Source organism: Onychomys torridus, chromosome 1, assembly GCF_903995425.1.
Source record: "Onychomys torridus chromosome 1, mOncTor1.1, whole genome shotgun sequence".
Taxonomy (NCBI): Eukaryota; Metazoa; Chordata; class Mammalia; order Rodentia; family Cricetidae; genus Onychomys; species Onychomys torridus.
In genome coordinates, this window is record NC_050443.1 from 31,050,377 (window position 1) to 31,067,531 (window position 17,155).

The window sequence follows — 17,155 nt, forward strand, 5'->3', positions numbered from 1 at the left end:
TCCTGTCCACTATAGAGCGCCCCCTCGGGCCGTGGCCTGCGCTGACCGAGAGGGCGGCGGGGGGCCCCCGGAGCCGCGTCATACCTCGGACTCCAGGCTGGAGAAGTGCGCAGAGCCCCTGCGCGTGCCCAGGTCCCCGCCCCGGTGTCTCCGGTGCGGTGCAGTGGGCAGCTGCGGCCCCCAGTGCGCAGCGTGAGGGCAGCGGCGCGCGTGGCGCGAGGGCCCGGTGAGCCTGCGTGCGGGGGCCGCCCGTGGGCAGGAGCTCAGGTCCTCGAGCGATCGCGAGGTGGGCGCGGGCGGCGGGAGGTCCCAGGCGCCGGCCGCGCGCCGGTGTCGGTGGTGGTGCGGCACGGCGGCGGGCGCACGGTGGGAGGCCCGCGGACGGTGAGGGTGTGGGCGCGGACACCCACAGCGTGCCCGGCGCCTGGGCGGTGGCCCCGCAGCCCAGGGTGGCGGCGGAGGCGCCCACCAGCCGCCGTCTAGGCCGTCGTGCGAGCAGCTGAGGTGGCGCGGCGGCGGTAGCAGCTCCAGGCTGGCGCAGTGGCGGCAGTGCCACGCGGGGCCGCCGCGCGGGGGCAAGTAGTCCCAGCTGCCGGCGCGCCAGCCCCCGAGCTTGTCGACCGACCAATAGCGGCCGGGCGGTGGCCCGAGGCGCTCGGCGTACGGGTAGGGGAAGTCGGCGAACCACCAGGGCTCCAGGCCGCCGAGCGACGCTCCGCCCAGGCTCTCCGAGTCCTCGGAGTCCGAAGGCGACGGCTCGAGGTCCATGTAGGCGCACGGTGGTGGCGCGGCGCGGCGCGGCGGTGGTGCGGTCGGGGCCCCCGCGCTCGGGCCGCCCGCGCCCCCACCCAGCAGCGGCTGGCTCTCGGGGTCGGAACGCGGCCAGCGCGCGGGCGCGGGAGGGCTCTCGTCCTCGAAAGCCAGGCGGCACAGTGGCGGCCCGACGGCGGCAGCTGCGGCGGCGGGCGGCGCGGGCGGAGATGGGAAGCCGGGGAAGGCTCCGGCGGGGGGCTCGGCCGGCTCCTGGTCGCGCACGATGGCGAAGTAGGAGGGTGGTGGCTTCTGCGGGGGCTGTGTGGCGGATGGGGACAGCGGGCGTCCGGCCGCGCCTCTGGGTACCGCGCGCGCCTCGCCGAGGCCCAGCCCCTGCGGCTCGATGGGACCGTAATATCGGTGATAGCCGTCGGCCAGCGCTGCGCCCCCCGGAGGCCCGGGGCCCTTGGCCCGGCGCCAGCGGTCGGCGGCTGCACGCTCTCGGGGCACGAAAGGCGCAGGGCCAGGGGGCGGACGCGCGGTGGGGTATGCGGGGCTGGGCAGCGGCTGCGGCGGGGGCGGAGGCTTGGCAGGCGGTGGAGCAGCCTCGGCGCTGCAGCAGCTATACATGCCCTGTGAGGGGTGGGGACCGGTCAGCCAGGTGCCTGCACCTACGACCTCTTTCTCCGCACTGGACCCTGCCCACACCTTCCATTTCTTTGCTCACACCCCCTCCCGCTGGTGCTTCCACGCTCCCTTTCCTACCCTGGAGAAGGCCAGCAGGAAATCCATGCGGTGGGTGGGCCCCAGGCAATGCCGCAGGCGCCAGTAAACCAGATGTTCCCAAGCGAAGACCAGCAAGGAGAGGCCCATGGCCACGAGGAGCATGTAGAAGACACCTGCCATGTTGTCGATATCCAGCTTGCTGCTCATCACCTCGATTTTGTCATTGTGGCAGATCCCGGAAAGCCACAGCCGCTCCAGCATTTCAATCTCATCTGGGGATGGGGTCAGAGTCACTTACTGTGAACACACTCTGCTCGGACAGAGCCCCGGCCCCAGCCCATGTTCCCCAGGACAGAAGGCCAGCCCTCCCCTCTTCAGGGTAGGACTTTCCCGCCCAGCGTAGCCGCACCGTCCCCCAGGAACTGCAGCAGCGCCAGGTCGATGGGCCGCTTCCAGCGGGAGCCCTTGTGCAGGGCGATGCCGTAACCAGTGGTGGCGAAGACCTTGCCGGAGCCGATGGTGACCAGCTTGCAGCCCTCATCCTTGCGGGCCATGTAGTTGAGCACTGCCGCGTCATAGATGAAGGCGTCCAGTTTCCTGAGGACCGGGACATGAAAGACAGGGTCAGACTCACCTAGATGGAGTCCCTTTTACCTCTAACCTGCAACTTCTCAGGAGCTCCTGAGCAGGTACCTCCTTGTGCCTCTTTTCAACATTGGTAACACGGGCATAATTCTAACACTACCCGCAGAGGTGATAGTGCCGGGCAAAGCAGTGCTGAGAAATGACAGCCACTGTAACTGTCAAGGGAACAGTCTTTTAATCCTCGTCCCATCTTTCCAAAGACGATACTCTTTTGTGTTTTTGGTTTTAATAGGGGGGAAAAAAAGACTGGGCAGTCAGTGGTGGTGCATGCCTTTAATCCCAGCACTGGAGTGAGTTGGAGGCCAGCCTGGTCTACAGGGCGAGTTCCCAGGATAGCCAGGGCTGCACAGAGAAACAAACAAACAAAAAAGGTCCCAGGGGTTGGAGCTCAGAGGCTAATGGTAGCATGAGAGTTCACAACCACTTATAACTCCACTTCCAGGAGCTCTGACGGCACCTCCTGGCCTCTGCAGGTACCTGTACTTATGTGACATACACTCACATAGACACATAAATGAAAAAATGTAAGTATTTTTAAAAGGGCTTTCATTTTATTAGTTGTGACACTGGTGGTGGAACCTGGGGCCCTATACGTGCTAGGCCATCATGCTATCATCACTCCATGGCCGAGCCGTGCCCCCAGACCCTCACTGGAGGGCACTAGGCAGATAGGAACTACCTAATACCCACAGCCCACGCTCTTGCATTATAAAGAGGCTTGAGACTTAGCAGTAACCCCAGAGAGCACTTCCATTTTAGCTGTACTCTACCTATTACTGCTCTGTCATACCCAATGAGTCATTGGATACCCACAAAATAGATGTTGGACTAAAGCCTTTGTGTCTGTTCTTTCCAGAAGGGAGACCAGCCTCATCTGGGCCCTAAACTGCTAAGCCTTAGTGGGGAGAGAAGTCAGGAAGTAGAATTACTCCATGGATGGGGATCACTGCTGTCCTTTACTCCTGATCCCAGGGAGCTGGCACATAGTTGTTCATTCCTAGCCCAGGCATAATTCTGGCACATACAATGAATTTTTTACAGAATGAATTGTGGAATATTTGTTTAACCAGGCAAAGATGTGTTACTTTTGTTCATGCTGTATTTGTTAATGATGTAAACATGTGGTGCATATGTTTCACCTTGCCTAAGGCACCTGATTGGTTAAATGCCGGGAGGATGGGTGGAGCTACCAGGCAGAGAGAATAAATAAGAGGAGAAGTCAAGGTTCCAGAGGAGAAGGAGAGGAGGAGGAGGAGGAGAAAGGACATGCCCAGGGCAAGAAGCCAGTCATAGAGAGGCAGAGACAGTAAGATACACAGAAACAAGAAAGGTAAAAAGCCCGAGGCAGGAGGTAGACAAAGAGAAACAAGTTAATTTAAGTCAAAAGAGCTAGCCGGAAAGGAGCCTAAGCTAGGCCGAGCACTCAAAACTAGTAAGCTCTGTGTCATGATTTGGGATCTGGTTGGTGGCCCAAAAGAAAAAGCCTGGAACCATGAATTGTGTGACTAAACAGGTTGTGAACCATTGCCCTATAGGACCATCTCTTGAGCCCTTACAATTTTTTTTACATTTACTTGTTTATTGTAGGGGGTCACGTGCGCGCCATGGTACACTTGTGGTCTGTTCTTTCCTTCCACTCTGTGGACTCTGGAGGTTGATCTCAGGTCAGCAGGTTTGGGAGCAAGTGCCTTTGTCTGGTGAGCTATCTCACCAACCTTGCCTTTTGAATGTATTATTTTCACATTTATTTATATGTGTGGGAGGCATGGAATGCACACAAAGGTTGAAGAACAACTTGCCGGATGCCATGGGATGGTCTGTATATCAAATGTGTTGCTCTGATTGGTTAAAATAAATAAAGTTCTGATTGGCCAGTAGCCAGGCAGGAAGGATAGGATAGGCGGGACAAGGAGAAGTGTGGGAAGTGGAAGGCTGGGTAGAGAGACACTGCCAGCCGCCGCCATGACAAGACAGATGTAAGGTACTGGTAAACCATGAGCCACGTGGCAAAGTATAGATTAATAGAAATGGGCTAAATATAAGAGTAAGAGCTAGACAATGGTAGGCCTGAGCTAATGGCCAAAGAGTTTAAATAATATAAGCATCTGTGTTTATTTTATAAGTGGGCTGTCGGACTAACAGGGCTTGGTGGGGGCTGGAGAGAAGGTCTCCAGCTGCAGCCGGAGTTGGTTCTTCCTTTCTACCACATGGCTTCCAGGGACTGAGGTCTGGTCTGCGGCCTTGGCACTGTCACTTCTGTTTCTAATGCATGTGAGCATGTTCAGTTGTTTGTAGGAACATACGTGCATGTGTGTGGAGGCTAAAGGACGACCTTGGGTGTCACCCTCAGGACCACAGCAGCCTTCTTTGAGACATGGAATCATTTTTTGTTTGTTGTTTTTGAGACAAGGTCTTAACTATGTAGCCCTAGCTGGTCTGGAACTTGCTTTGTGGACCAGGCTAGCCTGAAACTCAGAGATGCGCCTGCCTCTGCCTCCTTAGTGCTGGGGTTAAAGGCGTGCACCTCCATGCCCAGCGGGACATACATTTGACTGACCTAGAGCTTACAAAATAGGCTAGACTGGCTGGCCAGAAAGCCTCACAGATAGGCCGGTCCTGGATTCCCTTGTACTAGTTCCACAACTCCGAGCAGTTTTTACGTGGCTCTGAGGGTTGTTGTCTGGGCTGTCACCTCAGCCCCAGTATGACTTTGTTTGGAAACTGGCCTTAGACTTCACATCCTCCTGCCTCAAGCCTCTTGAGTATTTGAGAAGACAGGTCAACACCATTAGGCCTGCCTTCTGTGTTTATTCTTTAAATGGTGGAGATACTGGGGTGAACTTTTGGTCACACTTCTTACAGACTCCACATAACTTCTAAGAGGGAGGTCCCTCACCTTGTCTAGCATTGTCCAAAAACACTGCCGTGGTAACCACTGTCCACACACAGCTGTTTCTTTTTCTTTCTTTCTTTCTTTCTTTCTTTCTTTCTTTCTTTCTTTCTTTTTTTTTTGGTTTTTCGAGACAGGGTTTCTCTGTGTAGCTTTGGAGGCTGTCCTGGAACTCACTCTGTAGCCCAGGCTGGCCTCGAACTCACAGAGATCCGCCTGCCTCTGCCTCCCAAGTGCTGGGATCAAAGGCGTGTGTCACCGCTGCCCGGCTTAACCTTTTTATGTGGTGTGTGTGTGTGTGTGTGTGTGTGTGTGTGTGTGTGTGTGTGTGTGTGTTTGCGCGCGCATAAATAAAGGACAGAGAAGAACCTGTCCATGCATTCACTTCTGCTGGGGAGACTGACCAAGCAGACTCCTAGAATTGAGGCGAACAGCCAAAGAAAAGAACTTGGGGTGAGGCAGAGTCTAGGGGCCCCAAGAATTACCTTTCATCTTGGGGATGTCACTGAGGGTGCCACTCTGGAGAGGGGTCTTAGTTTTCTCTCAATCCTTGAGTGGCAGAGGGATCTCGGCTGACATCTAGGAGTGTGTATACATAGGCAAGCCTGCAGGCATTTCTGCCTTGTCGGCAGACTGTAACTTCTCTCTAGGTTTCTCTTTGTTCAGGAAAAATGCCCACGAGGGCAGAAAGTGAATTGCTCTCCACATTTAAGTGGAGATAATTTGGTGTTTCCGGACTCGGGCTGAGACGAGGGATGGAAGGGCTGGGAATAGCATCAGATGGAGAGAGTTGTCTCGGAGGAAATGAGTGGGGTGAACGTGAACATTTCAGAGAAAAGCTACAAGACAAAGCTTCCAAGATGGACAGAGCGCAGGGGTTTCAGAAGGTGGAATCAAACAGCATTTGCTTTGCAGTTTTTTTGGTCCTAATGGAACCAAGAACTCCACCCCTGAACTGCATGTCTAGTCTAGCACTCACTTTTATTTTTTAAGATTTTTTTTTTATTATTGCATGTGTATGAGTGTTTTGCCTGCATATTTGTGTAGCACATGCATGCAGTGCCTGTGGAAGCCGGAAGAGGACACTGGATGCCTTAGAACTGGTTGTGAACCACCCCATGGGTACTGGGAGTAGAACCCAGACCCTCTGCAAAAGCAGTGAGTGCTCTTAACTGCCCTCTCTCCAGCCCCGGTATTCCCTTTAGTTATTTGCTCATTTAAATTCAACCTTGGGCTAGAGATATAGCTCAGTAGGTAGACAGTCTGCCTAGAATCCCCCTGTGAGGGGCTGGGGGCATGACTCAGTGGTAAAGCCCTTGTGTCAAGTGGGGGTGGGCTTTGAGGTTTCAAATGCCCAGGCCAGGCCCCATCTCTCTGTGGATCAGGTTGTAAACCCTGAGGTGCCATGCCTCTCTGCTTCCCATTGTGATGATCTTGGACTAACCCTCTAAACTGTAAGCAAGCTCCCAATTAAACGCTTTCTTTTAATTATAAGAGTTGCCTTGGTCATGGTGTCTTCACTGCAATAGAACAGTAACCAATACTCCTAGCAATGTACAAAGCCAATCACAGCATTGCAAGACAAATTATGTTAACCAGGTGCCCCACTTTTGTTATCACTTGAAAAGGTGAGGCAGGAGGATTGCTATATAAGGATACCTTTGTGTAATAGTTTTCTCTTGAGATTCAAACATTCCATTCCATAGGAAATCTCCTTCAGCAGAAGGCAAATAACCCGATGTAGCTTCAGGAAATCTCTGAAACTGACCAGATTTACTAGGCCCCTCCCTGCCATAGTAATCAATACAAGCTGAGAGTCCCTCTCAGAAAAGCCAAGCTGCGAAACAGACTCTCAGTCAAACCAAATGAGACTCTTGAGACCAGACCAAATGCCTGGAAGAAGCAGAAACCAGCCAAGCTGCCCAGAAGAGGGTTAGGTCAACTGAGGCACCTGGGAAGGACACTCTCCAAGCCGTTGTTCTGCCTGCAGGCTGTGCAGGGTGCTCCAGGTTCCAGCTGTGTGAGCGTCACCCTTGCTGGGGTGGGCCTGGGCGATGCAGCTGTCTTGAGTCATTTCTGCTCTTGTAAAGTGACCCCAACAAAACTCACTGAGTCACAAAGCTTGGTTTGGGTGGGATCTGTACTTTGGTTTGTCACAGGCTCCCTATCTGGAATGAGTAGATGTATGTTGGGTCTCCTCAGGGAAAGTTTTGTCACACAACATAATTGGTGCCCACAGCAGAACCAAAGATGGGTTGGGGAGGAGTGAGTACCTGGTCCTGACTATGGCTAGCAAGGTGTGCAACTGAGGCTGAGCTGCCCGAGGGGGGAGCACCTGCAGAGGAAATTCCAACACAGTCGGCCTCTCCTGTGATGTGTGTTACTGTGCCTTTGTGTTCTGACAGTGGTTGCCTGGTTCTTTTGGGGTGTGAGACATGCCACCAAGGCTGAGCCATCAGGACTAGGAATGTCTGTGGAGGAATTCCAGGATGGAATCCTCATCTATGGGTGGCATGCCTGCTGGATGAGTGGGGATCCCCATGTGAACACGGAGATGGCCCAAAAACAGGTAAAGGGTTAGAGGAACTTTGGCAGTCTTGGAGATTAGCACAAGACTGTTAGATTTGAGATTAGAGTCAAGACTGTTGGCGGCAGCTGCTGAGCTTGCCTGGCCACTGCTGTCATTAGCAATGCACCTGAGGCCTAGATGGTGCCAAGCAGGAACTTGTTTGTGTAATGGAGCAGTTTGGACAAGAGAGTGCGATGCAGCAGCATCCTCCATGTTAGCCTCTGACCTGGCAAGAAAATTAGATAAACGTGAGGGTGAGGTGTAGGTGCCGACTTGCCACTTCTTAGAGCCTGGGGGGCCAGGAGGAAAAGAGAGGACAAATTAGAGCTGTGTCAGAAGCCCTCCCTGGAACCCAAGAACTTGGAACCCATGGGAAGATTAGAGAGCGAAGAAGAGGAGAACATGGTGGATGCAGTAGAAGATACCCCGAGGAACCGACCCTTAACAGGAAAAGGGAAAGTCTGTCCCACATAAAGATGGGGGCCTAAACAGTAGTCCGGTACAAGAAACTAGAGTGATCAGGACATACTCACAACTTGAACTTGTTGAATTTGGAGAGAGTTTGTTTGTTTTGTTTTTTTAAGACACGGTTTCTGCCCTGGCTGTCCTGGAACTCGCTCTGTAGAGCAGACTGGCCTCGAACTCACAGAGATCAATCTGCCTCTGCCTCCCGAGTGCTGGGATTAAAGGCGTGCGCCACCACCGTCTGGCTAGGGGGACTTTTAAAGCAGTGAAAGAGCCTGTAACAGTCAGGCTTGTGAGGCTTTGGGACATAGAGCTGATAGGATCCATCTGCCTGCTGTGGAGGCAGAAAACTGAGCAATGGAACTACCATCCCTCCTTGAGGCAAAGGCTGCATACCCTGAGAAAGTCTGAGGGAACTCAGTCTCCGGCAGACGGGCTCATCAAAGCCCTTAGGAACAGTTGTGAGCACCGTCTGAAGTCCCCATAGATATCAGGGCTGGAGGACCACAGTGGAGGACTGGGACCGAGGAAAGCTGTGTTGGAACCCCAGTTCACTGGGCCAGATAGAACTGTGTCCTCAGAGGAGTTACTAAAGGCTCGTCCAGCAGGGACCTGAGGCTGGCATGGAGCTTTAGTGGCTTTGCTGAGCTCCTTGGTGGGACAAGATCTTTATACAGTAAGAGGCTTTGGCAGAGCTCAGTGACTTAGAGCAGCATATAGAGTGTCCACAAAGTGAGAGAGCAGCCTAGAAGAGATGAGAGAAAGGTAAAGCGGGGGAAGAGGTGTCTGGGTTACTCGAAGACAAATACGGGAAGGTCTAGCTGGAGTTTCTAAGGGAAAAAAGTGACGGGAAGCCAGACTGTGTGCCAGCGGGCCTTGGAGTGGCTTCAAAGCCTGAGGAGCAGTTGGCAGAAGACATCCATGATAGAACAATGGAGGTGAAGATGATCAAGTCTGTCCTCCAAGACTAAGGAGGGTTCCCTCCAGCAAAGGATCGTACTAGAGGTGGAGATGCTTTTCCTGCCAGGGCCTCCCCCAACAGCCAGATACATTGAATGGGGTCGACACGACAGCCACTGTTCCAGTGCCGACCCAGGGCCACTCTGACCCAGGGAGCCAGCAGGTGCAGCAGGGGAGAGCAAGACCTCGTTCACCTCTGACCCTGTGTAGAGCTGAGCAGATTAAGCCAGGCCCACCAAGTCTATCAGGTGTAGAGGATGTAGGGAGCCTCCATGGAAAGTTCCAGGATCCGGAAATGTAACGGGTCAAAGAGTGACTGAGGATTCCCAGGAGCTCATCAAGTCGGCACTTCCTGTCTGTGCTTTGTGCTCAACCCTGACCACTGGAGAAGCAACTGATTAACAAGTGATGGAACTGTGCCATGCTGTGTTAGACCTCGCTTGTGTCCGCCTCCAGTACCTTCCTGGTGTGAACCTCTGGGATCTCCTGCCACTTCTGAGAAGAGATGACAAGGGACTTCCAGAGCGCTTCACCAAGGTTATCCTTGCTCCCTCACTGTTGTTACGGGTTGGTGGCTCAGGGCATTTCTTGTCCTGCTCACCCTCTGGGACAGGTTTTACTATAAAGACATGGGGCTAACCTCTGAGTGGCTTGCAGATTTGGAAGCCATTGGAGAGACAACCTGGTACAATGGTGCTTCCACCTACCTACAACCCTACTAAGGCTAGGCTAAATAAAAGGAAACAATGTTAAGACAAGAACCAAAGAGTTTGCATCCAAAAGGTAACCTACATGCGTGGAAAAGGAGACTCCCAGAGGCCATCAGGTCACTGAATGAAAACCCCAGTGGCAGGGGTAGGCTTAACTTCCCAGTGAATTGTTGGCCAGGAAAGCCCCCATAAGGGCTATTGCTACTGCTGTTGGTTATATACCACAACCAGATGGTAAAACCCTATTGCTGAAGACACTGCATGTGTAAACTGTGATTGCAGAACCTGGAGAAATTAAGCTGGGATTGAATAGGAAATTCACACCCTGCTGGCTGGCTTCCATATTGCCAGAGGGGACCATGTAGGCCATGTGGGTCACTGGTGGAGAACTGTCGCCAACATTCCTGTTCGGCTGTGGCCCCTTAGTGATGAAATACCAGCATGCTAGGCAGGATATGCGTGCTTGTGCAATAACGGTTGGCTATCTTGGGTGAGACCAACAGCCTTCCAACTGGATTTAAGGCCTGCTCTATAAGAGGGACTAACGTCTGGTACTGTAAGTGAGGAGGTCAGAGGTCCCAATGGGGAAACAACTTCTGTGGTTTTACTAAATGCATGTGATGTGCCTGTCAAACTTTCTTTCTTTCTTTCTCCTTCTGTCTTTTCTCTTTTTTTTTTGGGGGGGGGGGTTGAGACAGGGTTTCTCTATGTAGTTTTGGTGCCTGTCTGGATCTTACTTTGTAGACCAGGCTGGCCTCAAACTTACAGAGATCTACCTGCCCTCTGCCTCCCCAGTGCTGGGATTAAAGGCGTGCAGCACTGCTACCTGGCTGTCAAACTACTTTCTAAACACGTGTGCTTACACCCATAGATCACTGTTGTCAGCAGAAACTCATAATCCTCAGTGACTCTGGTACAGTGGCCCAATTCTTAGCTACAGGTGGATGAACATCTATAGTCATCTCCCGCTAAGGCTCAGGAATCGTTGTGAAAGGGGGCCAGAGGAACGCTAAGAGCCAGGGGGAAGGCGCGGAGTGTTGTTCAACAAATTTCTCCAAAATGGAAACATTCCACCCTGCAGGGAAACTCCTTAAGCAGGAAAGTAACTCAAAATAGCTTCAGGAAGTCCCTGAAACTAAGCAGCTTCATTAAGCTCCTCCCTGCCAGAGTTACCAATAAATGCTGAGTGTCCTGAAGAAGACTCAGGAGAACTGCAAAGAGGACTGTGAGGCCAGACCAGCTGCCTGGAAGAGGTTTAGGCTGACTGAGACACCTGGAGAGTATATTCTCCAGCCTGTGCTGCAGTGGGCCTTGGTGATATAGTTGTCTTTGAGTCATTTCTGCTCCTATAAGTGACTCCTCACCCATATTCCTGTAAGTGACTCCTCACCCATATTCCTGTAAGTGACCCCTCACCTATATTCCTGTGAATCATCTCACTAAAACTCATTAGCTCACCAAGCTGGACTTTGGTGATATCCATGCTTTGGTCTGTCATGGGTTCCCTGTCTGGGCTGAGTAGACAGATGTTGTGTTTTCCCAGGAAAAATCCTGTCACACAACAACCCTATCTAAAACAGAATAAACAAATAAAGCCCCCCCCCCCGCACCATTTCTTAGATCATTTACTTGAGTATATACTGAAAAACAAAAGTTCTGCCTTCAACCTTGCTCTTGTGTGTGTTTTTTCCTCTCTTTTTTTTTAGATTTACTTATTTATTATGTATACAGTGTTCTGTCTGCATGTACACGTGCAGTCCAGAAGAGGGCGCCAGATCTCATTGCAGACGGTTGTGAGCCACCATGTGGTTGCTGGGAATTGAATTCAGGACCTCTGGAAGAATAGCCAGTGCTCTTAACCACTGAGCCTTCTCTCCAGCCCACTCTTGTGTGTTTATTCCCACCCTGTGGACGGGAGCTCCATGTTTTAGCTAGTACCTGTCTCCTCAGCTTGTGCTTGTCCTGTTTCCTACTGTTCCCTACTGGCTGTAGCTTAGCAGTCCTGTGCCGTGGGACACCTCTGCACCCCTCATACCCTTGGCTTCCACACTCACCTGGCACTGTGTTCCAGCCACACTGGCCCTCACATCTGGACCTTTGTACTGGCTGTCCTCTCTGGAAAGTTTCCCCAGACAGCAAGCCAACTCAACCCCTCAATTCCTTCTCGTGTTTGTCCAGAAGATAATTTCTGGAGCCCCTTACTCAACACCGAAGGCCTCCCTATATGTCTCCCAACCTTTTTATTTTCAAGTACGTGTCCCTGCAGCACAGCATAAAATGTTCCTCCGCTTGTAATCTGTTTCCCTGCACTGGATTTAAAGTTCCATGAAGGACTTTCCAGGATTTTGTTGTTAACTTGACACAAGCTAGAGATATCTAAGAACCACAATTGAGAGAAATGCCTCCATGAGATTGGCCTATAGGCACCAGGTGTTTGGTGGTGCACACCTTCAATCCCAGCACTTGGGAGGTAGAGGCAGGCTGATTGATCTCTGTGAGTTCCAGGCCACCAGGGATACTGAGAGAGGCCCTGTCTCAACAAACAAATGATAGTCTTCTCTTGGTCACTGTGGTGACAGCCATCTGGGGCTATTTGTTCTTGCATCTTGAAAATTAAAAATCTGCCCCTTGAGTTAGAGAAAGCACATTTCAAGGGATCTGTCTTGCTGGACTACAGGAGTCTGCTGCTTTCCATCTACTGCCTGAGAGTGCTCCTCTACTGCAAAGAGCTGTCTGCTCCAGAGTGCTCCTCTACTGCAAAGAGCTGTCTGCTCCAGAGTGCTCCTCTACTGCATAAAGATGTCTGCTCCAGAGTGCTCCTCTACTGCATAAAGATGTCTGCTCCAGAGTGCTCCTCTACTGCAGAAAGATGTCTGCTCCAGAGTGCTCCTCTACTACATAAAAATGTCTGCCTGAGAGTGCTCCTCTACTGCAAAGAGCTGTCTGCTCCAGAGTGCTCCTCTACTGCAGACAGCTGTGTGCTCCAGAGTGCTCCTCTACTACAGACAGCTGTGTGCTCCAGAGTGCTCCTCTACTACAGAGAGCTGTCTGCTCCAGAGTGCTCCTCTACTGCAGAGAGCTGTGTGCCCGAGTGTGGCACTCTGCCACTGCGTAGACTTGTGTGCTCACTGCTGAGGCAAGGCTCAGCCACTGCCTAGTGCAAAATACCTCAACAAATACTTGATGGAGGTGAGAGGGAGAAAGAGAAGAAGGTGGGCTACTTTATAATGCCTTTCCTTTTCATCTCATTAGGGGTTATCAAGCTTATACAGCCCTGCTCAACTAATTACTTCTTCCTTTGTTCCTTTCTATATTGTGTGTGTGTGTGTGTGTGTGTGTGTGTGTGTGTGTGTGTGTGTGTCCAGCACACTGGCCTTGGGAATTCCCTGACAAAGAAGGTCTAGATCAGCCCAGGCTGGATCTCCTGGCCAACAGCCCTGCTCATGAACTCATAGGCTCACCACTTCCCTGCGGGGTCAGATCTCCATTTCCAAATGTGAGTAATATTGACGTCAATAAAAATAATAGAATATGGGGAGAAGGAAGCGAACCAGTGAAATATTACTAATGTCAGAGGAAGAAGATGAGACACGGAGACCTTAAACATGAGCAGGATTCTATAGAAGACCACGCTGTAGAATTTATAGACCACTACAAATTCTGACAACAAGAGTGCCGGGTGAGGTAGAACACATCTACAGTCCCAGCACTGGGAAGGCTTAGGCAGAAAGATCACTGAAAGTTCCAGACCAGCCTGGTCTACAACAGTGAGAACCCCACATCCAAAAACAAACCACTACCAACAAAACCAATTCTGAGACAAAAGAAATAAGTTCTTGGAAAATAAGAATACACTTGGCCAGGAGTGTTGGTAAAAAAAGCTCTCCTAACATGCGTGAGAACCCTGTTTCCATCCCCCAATACCTCAGATACAGTAGTCAGCAGAATACAGTAGCAGAAGTAAGTTTAATATGGAGCAGAAGGAATAGGAAAAGAAAAACAGGGGCAAGTGCTCTGATACAGCATTTGTCTAGGGCCATCCCGGGGTTGGGGCAAGAGAGAGAAAAGGTAGGTTCACCTCAAGATAGTACTGTTCCTTTCCAGAATTCTCTGCTAGTGCAGCCCCTGTGAATCGCCTGTCAGGTTGAGCAGAGCCTGCCCCCTTTTCTGACTGAGATGGACATAACTATTGCTTTTTCTTTTCTTTGTGTTTTTGTTTGTTTTTTGTTTTTCAGATGCCAGCCAGAGCCCAAGTATGCTCTCCCTAGTACTCCGGGCTTCAATCCTTACTCTTTCCTCACCCCCACCCAGGCCCACTTCTTTTCCTTCCTTCCTTCCTTCCTTCCTTCCTTCCTTCCTTCCTTCCTTCCTCCCTCCCTCCCTCCCTCCCCCCCCCCCCTCTCTCTCTTTCTTTCTTTCCTTTATTTTGTTTTTTCTAGTCAGGGTTTCTCTGTGACCCTGGCTGTCCTGGAACTCAGGGATCTGCCTGCCTTCTGCCTCCTGAGTGCTGGGATTAAAGGTGTCTGCTGCCACCCTGGCTTTCTTGCCCGCTTTTGCTGAAGCTCTGCTTCTGCTATGTGACTGACCTCCAAGTATTCTAATTTCAAATTGTGGCTTTTTTTCTCCTCCCCCCCCCCCCCCCCCACTCTATTCTCTTCCTGCTCCGGGGCAGTTTTGAGATTTACAGCTTGCCTGTGCTGGGGTTTTTCTTTTAATCTCCGTTACATTGTCCCGGGCTTCTGTTTGAGTCTGTTCTTAGTCATTGTGTTAAGACCCAGTTTACCTGGCAGCATATGCTGGCTCCTCAGAGAGTCCCCTGATTTCTACTGGCACTTCTTTCCAGCCTTTTAATTCTTTAATCGACAGAAGAAACAGATCTACTCCTGAACCTCTAGATAGTGTCTCTCTCTCAAATAATTAAAAATTTAAAAAATAAGTTTCAGAAGACAAATAAACATAGGGATGAAGGAGGGAAAGAATTCAGGAAACTTTAAGAAGTTTCTGGAAACTAACAGTATAAAGACACAGTGAATGACTGAGTGATGAAAGCAGTTCCAGACAGGTCGCTACTCCATGTCAGAGAGCTGAGGACCAGGGAAGGCACGAGCACAGACAAAGGCGGGGATCTGTGTGATCGTGGGTTCTTCTCAATGACACAAATAATAAAGAACATAATGGAGAGTTACCTCCAGAGTCTGAAGGGAAATGATTGCTCAGAATTCTGTACCCAGCCAGACTGTCCATCAAGTGTGAAGACAGACTTTCAGATACACACTGTCACCAAAAATGTACCTCTTCATGACCTTTCTCTGAAAGCTTAGAAGGAACAAGGAACCAAATCCCCCAAACCAAGAATTTGTGAAATAACAATCCAACTAGGTGGAGAGACCCCAGCATGGTAGCCGTGTTCCAGACAAGAGCAGGCCGGAGGCCAAGGCGAACTTCTGCAAGATGAAATCAGTCAGTTGTTGGCTCTAAGAAACCATTCAGACTGTTAACAAGGAATTGAAGTTTGAATTAGTTAGGCACAGAGAATGCTCAGCCATTAAAGAACTGGGAGAGTGACAATGAGTGACCGCAGGGAACAGAGCCATGGGGAGGAGGCCATCCTGCTCTACTCTTGGCAGCAGCTGTGAGGCAGGCCAGGGCACTAACAGAAACAAGAGTTCAGTCAGAATCACAGTGGGAGAGGCTGCCTTGATTTAACTGTGAGAATGGACGTAAAACAGAAATTAAAGACCAAAAGTTGGCTTTACAAACGTAATATTTAGAGATAAAGGAGATAAACAGTAAAATGATACAGCAAAAGGGACGGATGTAGCTTTTTTCTCAGGTGGGAGTTATGGAGGGTAGGCAGATGTTTTTCATTAGGAAATAAAAGTCTTGGGTTGGGCCTAGTGAGGCAGGCCTGTAATCCTAGCACTGTGGAGGAGAGTTACAAGGCCAACCAGTTAAGTCGGGGAATAACCCGGGCTACCTGAGACCCTATCTAAAAATGAAAAAAAAAAAAAAAAATTCTGTATTTCACCCTCCAAACTCTGGATAGACAGCTTTAATAGAAATAACTGAAGTTTAAAAAATACAAAACCAGATACCTGGGACAAAACATTTTAGCAAAGGCAGGAGATAACAGTAAGAAACACAGAGATGTCCTTTGTGAGTCCATGGCACTTGTAGGGGTGAGGATGGTGATGAAGGTGATTCTGAGAAGCAATACAGTGGGGGGGCCTGGGTCCAGTCAGACCTCGGGGCACAGGCCCCCCTTGGCAGCACTGGGAATCTCTGTGATTCCCAGTCCAATCAGATACCTGACATGGTTATGGGATGTCATGAGCTAAAGTGAGTCTCCCCCAAAATTCATATTCCAGAGTCTGAGCCTCTAGGACCCAAGGATGTGACCATCTGTAGAAAGGGCCTCATGGACCTAGGTGATGAGGGTCATCAGGTGAGGACACAGGGTAGGCAAGTCCAACATGGCTGGCATGCTTACAACACCGGGAAGTTTACAATTCAGAGGCACATGCCAGGGGAAGAGGGAGGTGCTTAAAGGCTTGTCCTTCCAGCCTCCAGAGGAACACAGACCTTTGCAAGCCCTGCACACTCTCCAGTGCAGGGGAGCTACAATGAAAGCAGAGGCCATGGCAGTGTGGCACACCTGCCGTTCACCACTGGGGAGGGGCAGTTGAAGGCTAGCCTTAGCCACGGAGCAAGCGCAAAGCCAGCATGGCCTACCTGAGCCTTTGTCTGGAAACAACAGAGCCCGATGCATAACAAACACTCTAACTTGGAGGACAGGAAGAGGCCACACTGTAGAAGGAGGGAAGTGGGGAGGGGGAAGGGGGGGTACATGACTGCCCTGCCCTGTCCATTAGCATGATGGTACTGTGTGCTTCTCCCTTTGGTCTGAGGCTGTACACACACACACACACACACACACACACACACACACACACACACACACACGATGGCAAACTGGAAACAGCCAAATGTCACCAACCCTGGTGCTGTGGTATGCCCTGTGACATTGGCTGGGGGCATATCCAGCAAGTAGCCAGTGAACAGCCACCAGTGTCTAGTACTTCCCTGTGATGTTCCATGGTGACCAAAAGGGCAGGAGAAGCTTTCTGGGGAGCCCAAGTCTCTCCATATCACAGTGTGGGTATACACCCTAACTAGATGTGCACCTCAAAGCTATTTTATTTTTTTTTATCATTTTGGTTTTTTGAGACAGGGGTTCACTGTGCAGTCCAGGTTGGCCTTGAATACGCTGTAATCTTTCTGCTCAGCTTCCTGAATGCAGTGACTACAGGTGTATACCACAACACCCAGCATGGAGCCCAACTCTTACTTATTTCTTTAAGATTTATTATTTATGTATAGTGTTCTGCCGGCATGTATCCCTGCACACCAGAAGAGGGCACCAGATCTCTTCATAGA

The 17,155-nt window shown here is 51.1% G+C and overlaps 1 protein-coding gene across 1 annotated transcript in view; it reads right to left on the reverse strand.

The window, feature by feature from the left end:
- Nucleotides 1-6: 6 nt before the first annotated feature.
- Nucleotides 7-17,155, reverse strand: part of Grin2d (glutamate ionotropic receptor NMDA type subunit 2D) — a 40,019-nt gene continuing 22,870 nt past the window's right edge. Inside the window, 3 exon segments of the mRNA XM_036180275.1 lie at nt 7-1,386; nt 1,519-1,751; nt 1,889-2,076. Coding sequence (XP_036036168.1) covers nt 79-1,386; nt 1,519-1,751; nt 1,889-2,076 — 1,729 coding nt within the window. The 3' untranslated portion in view covers nt 7-78.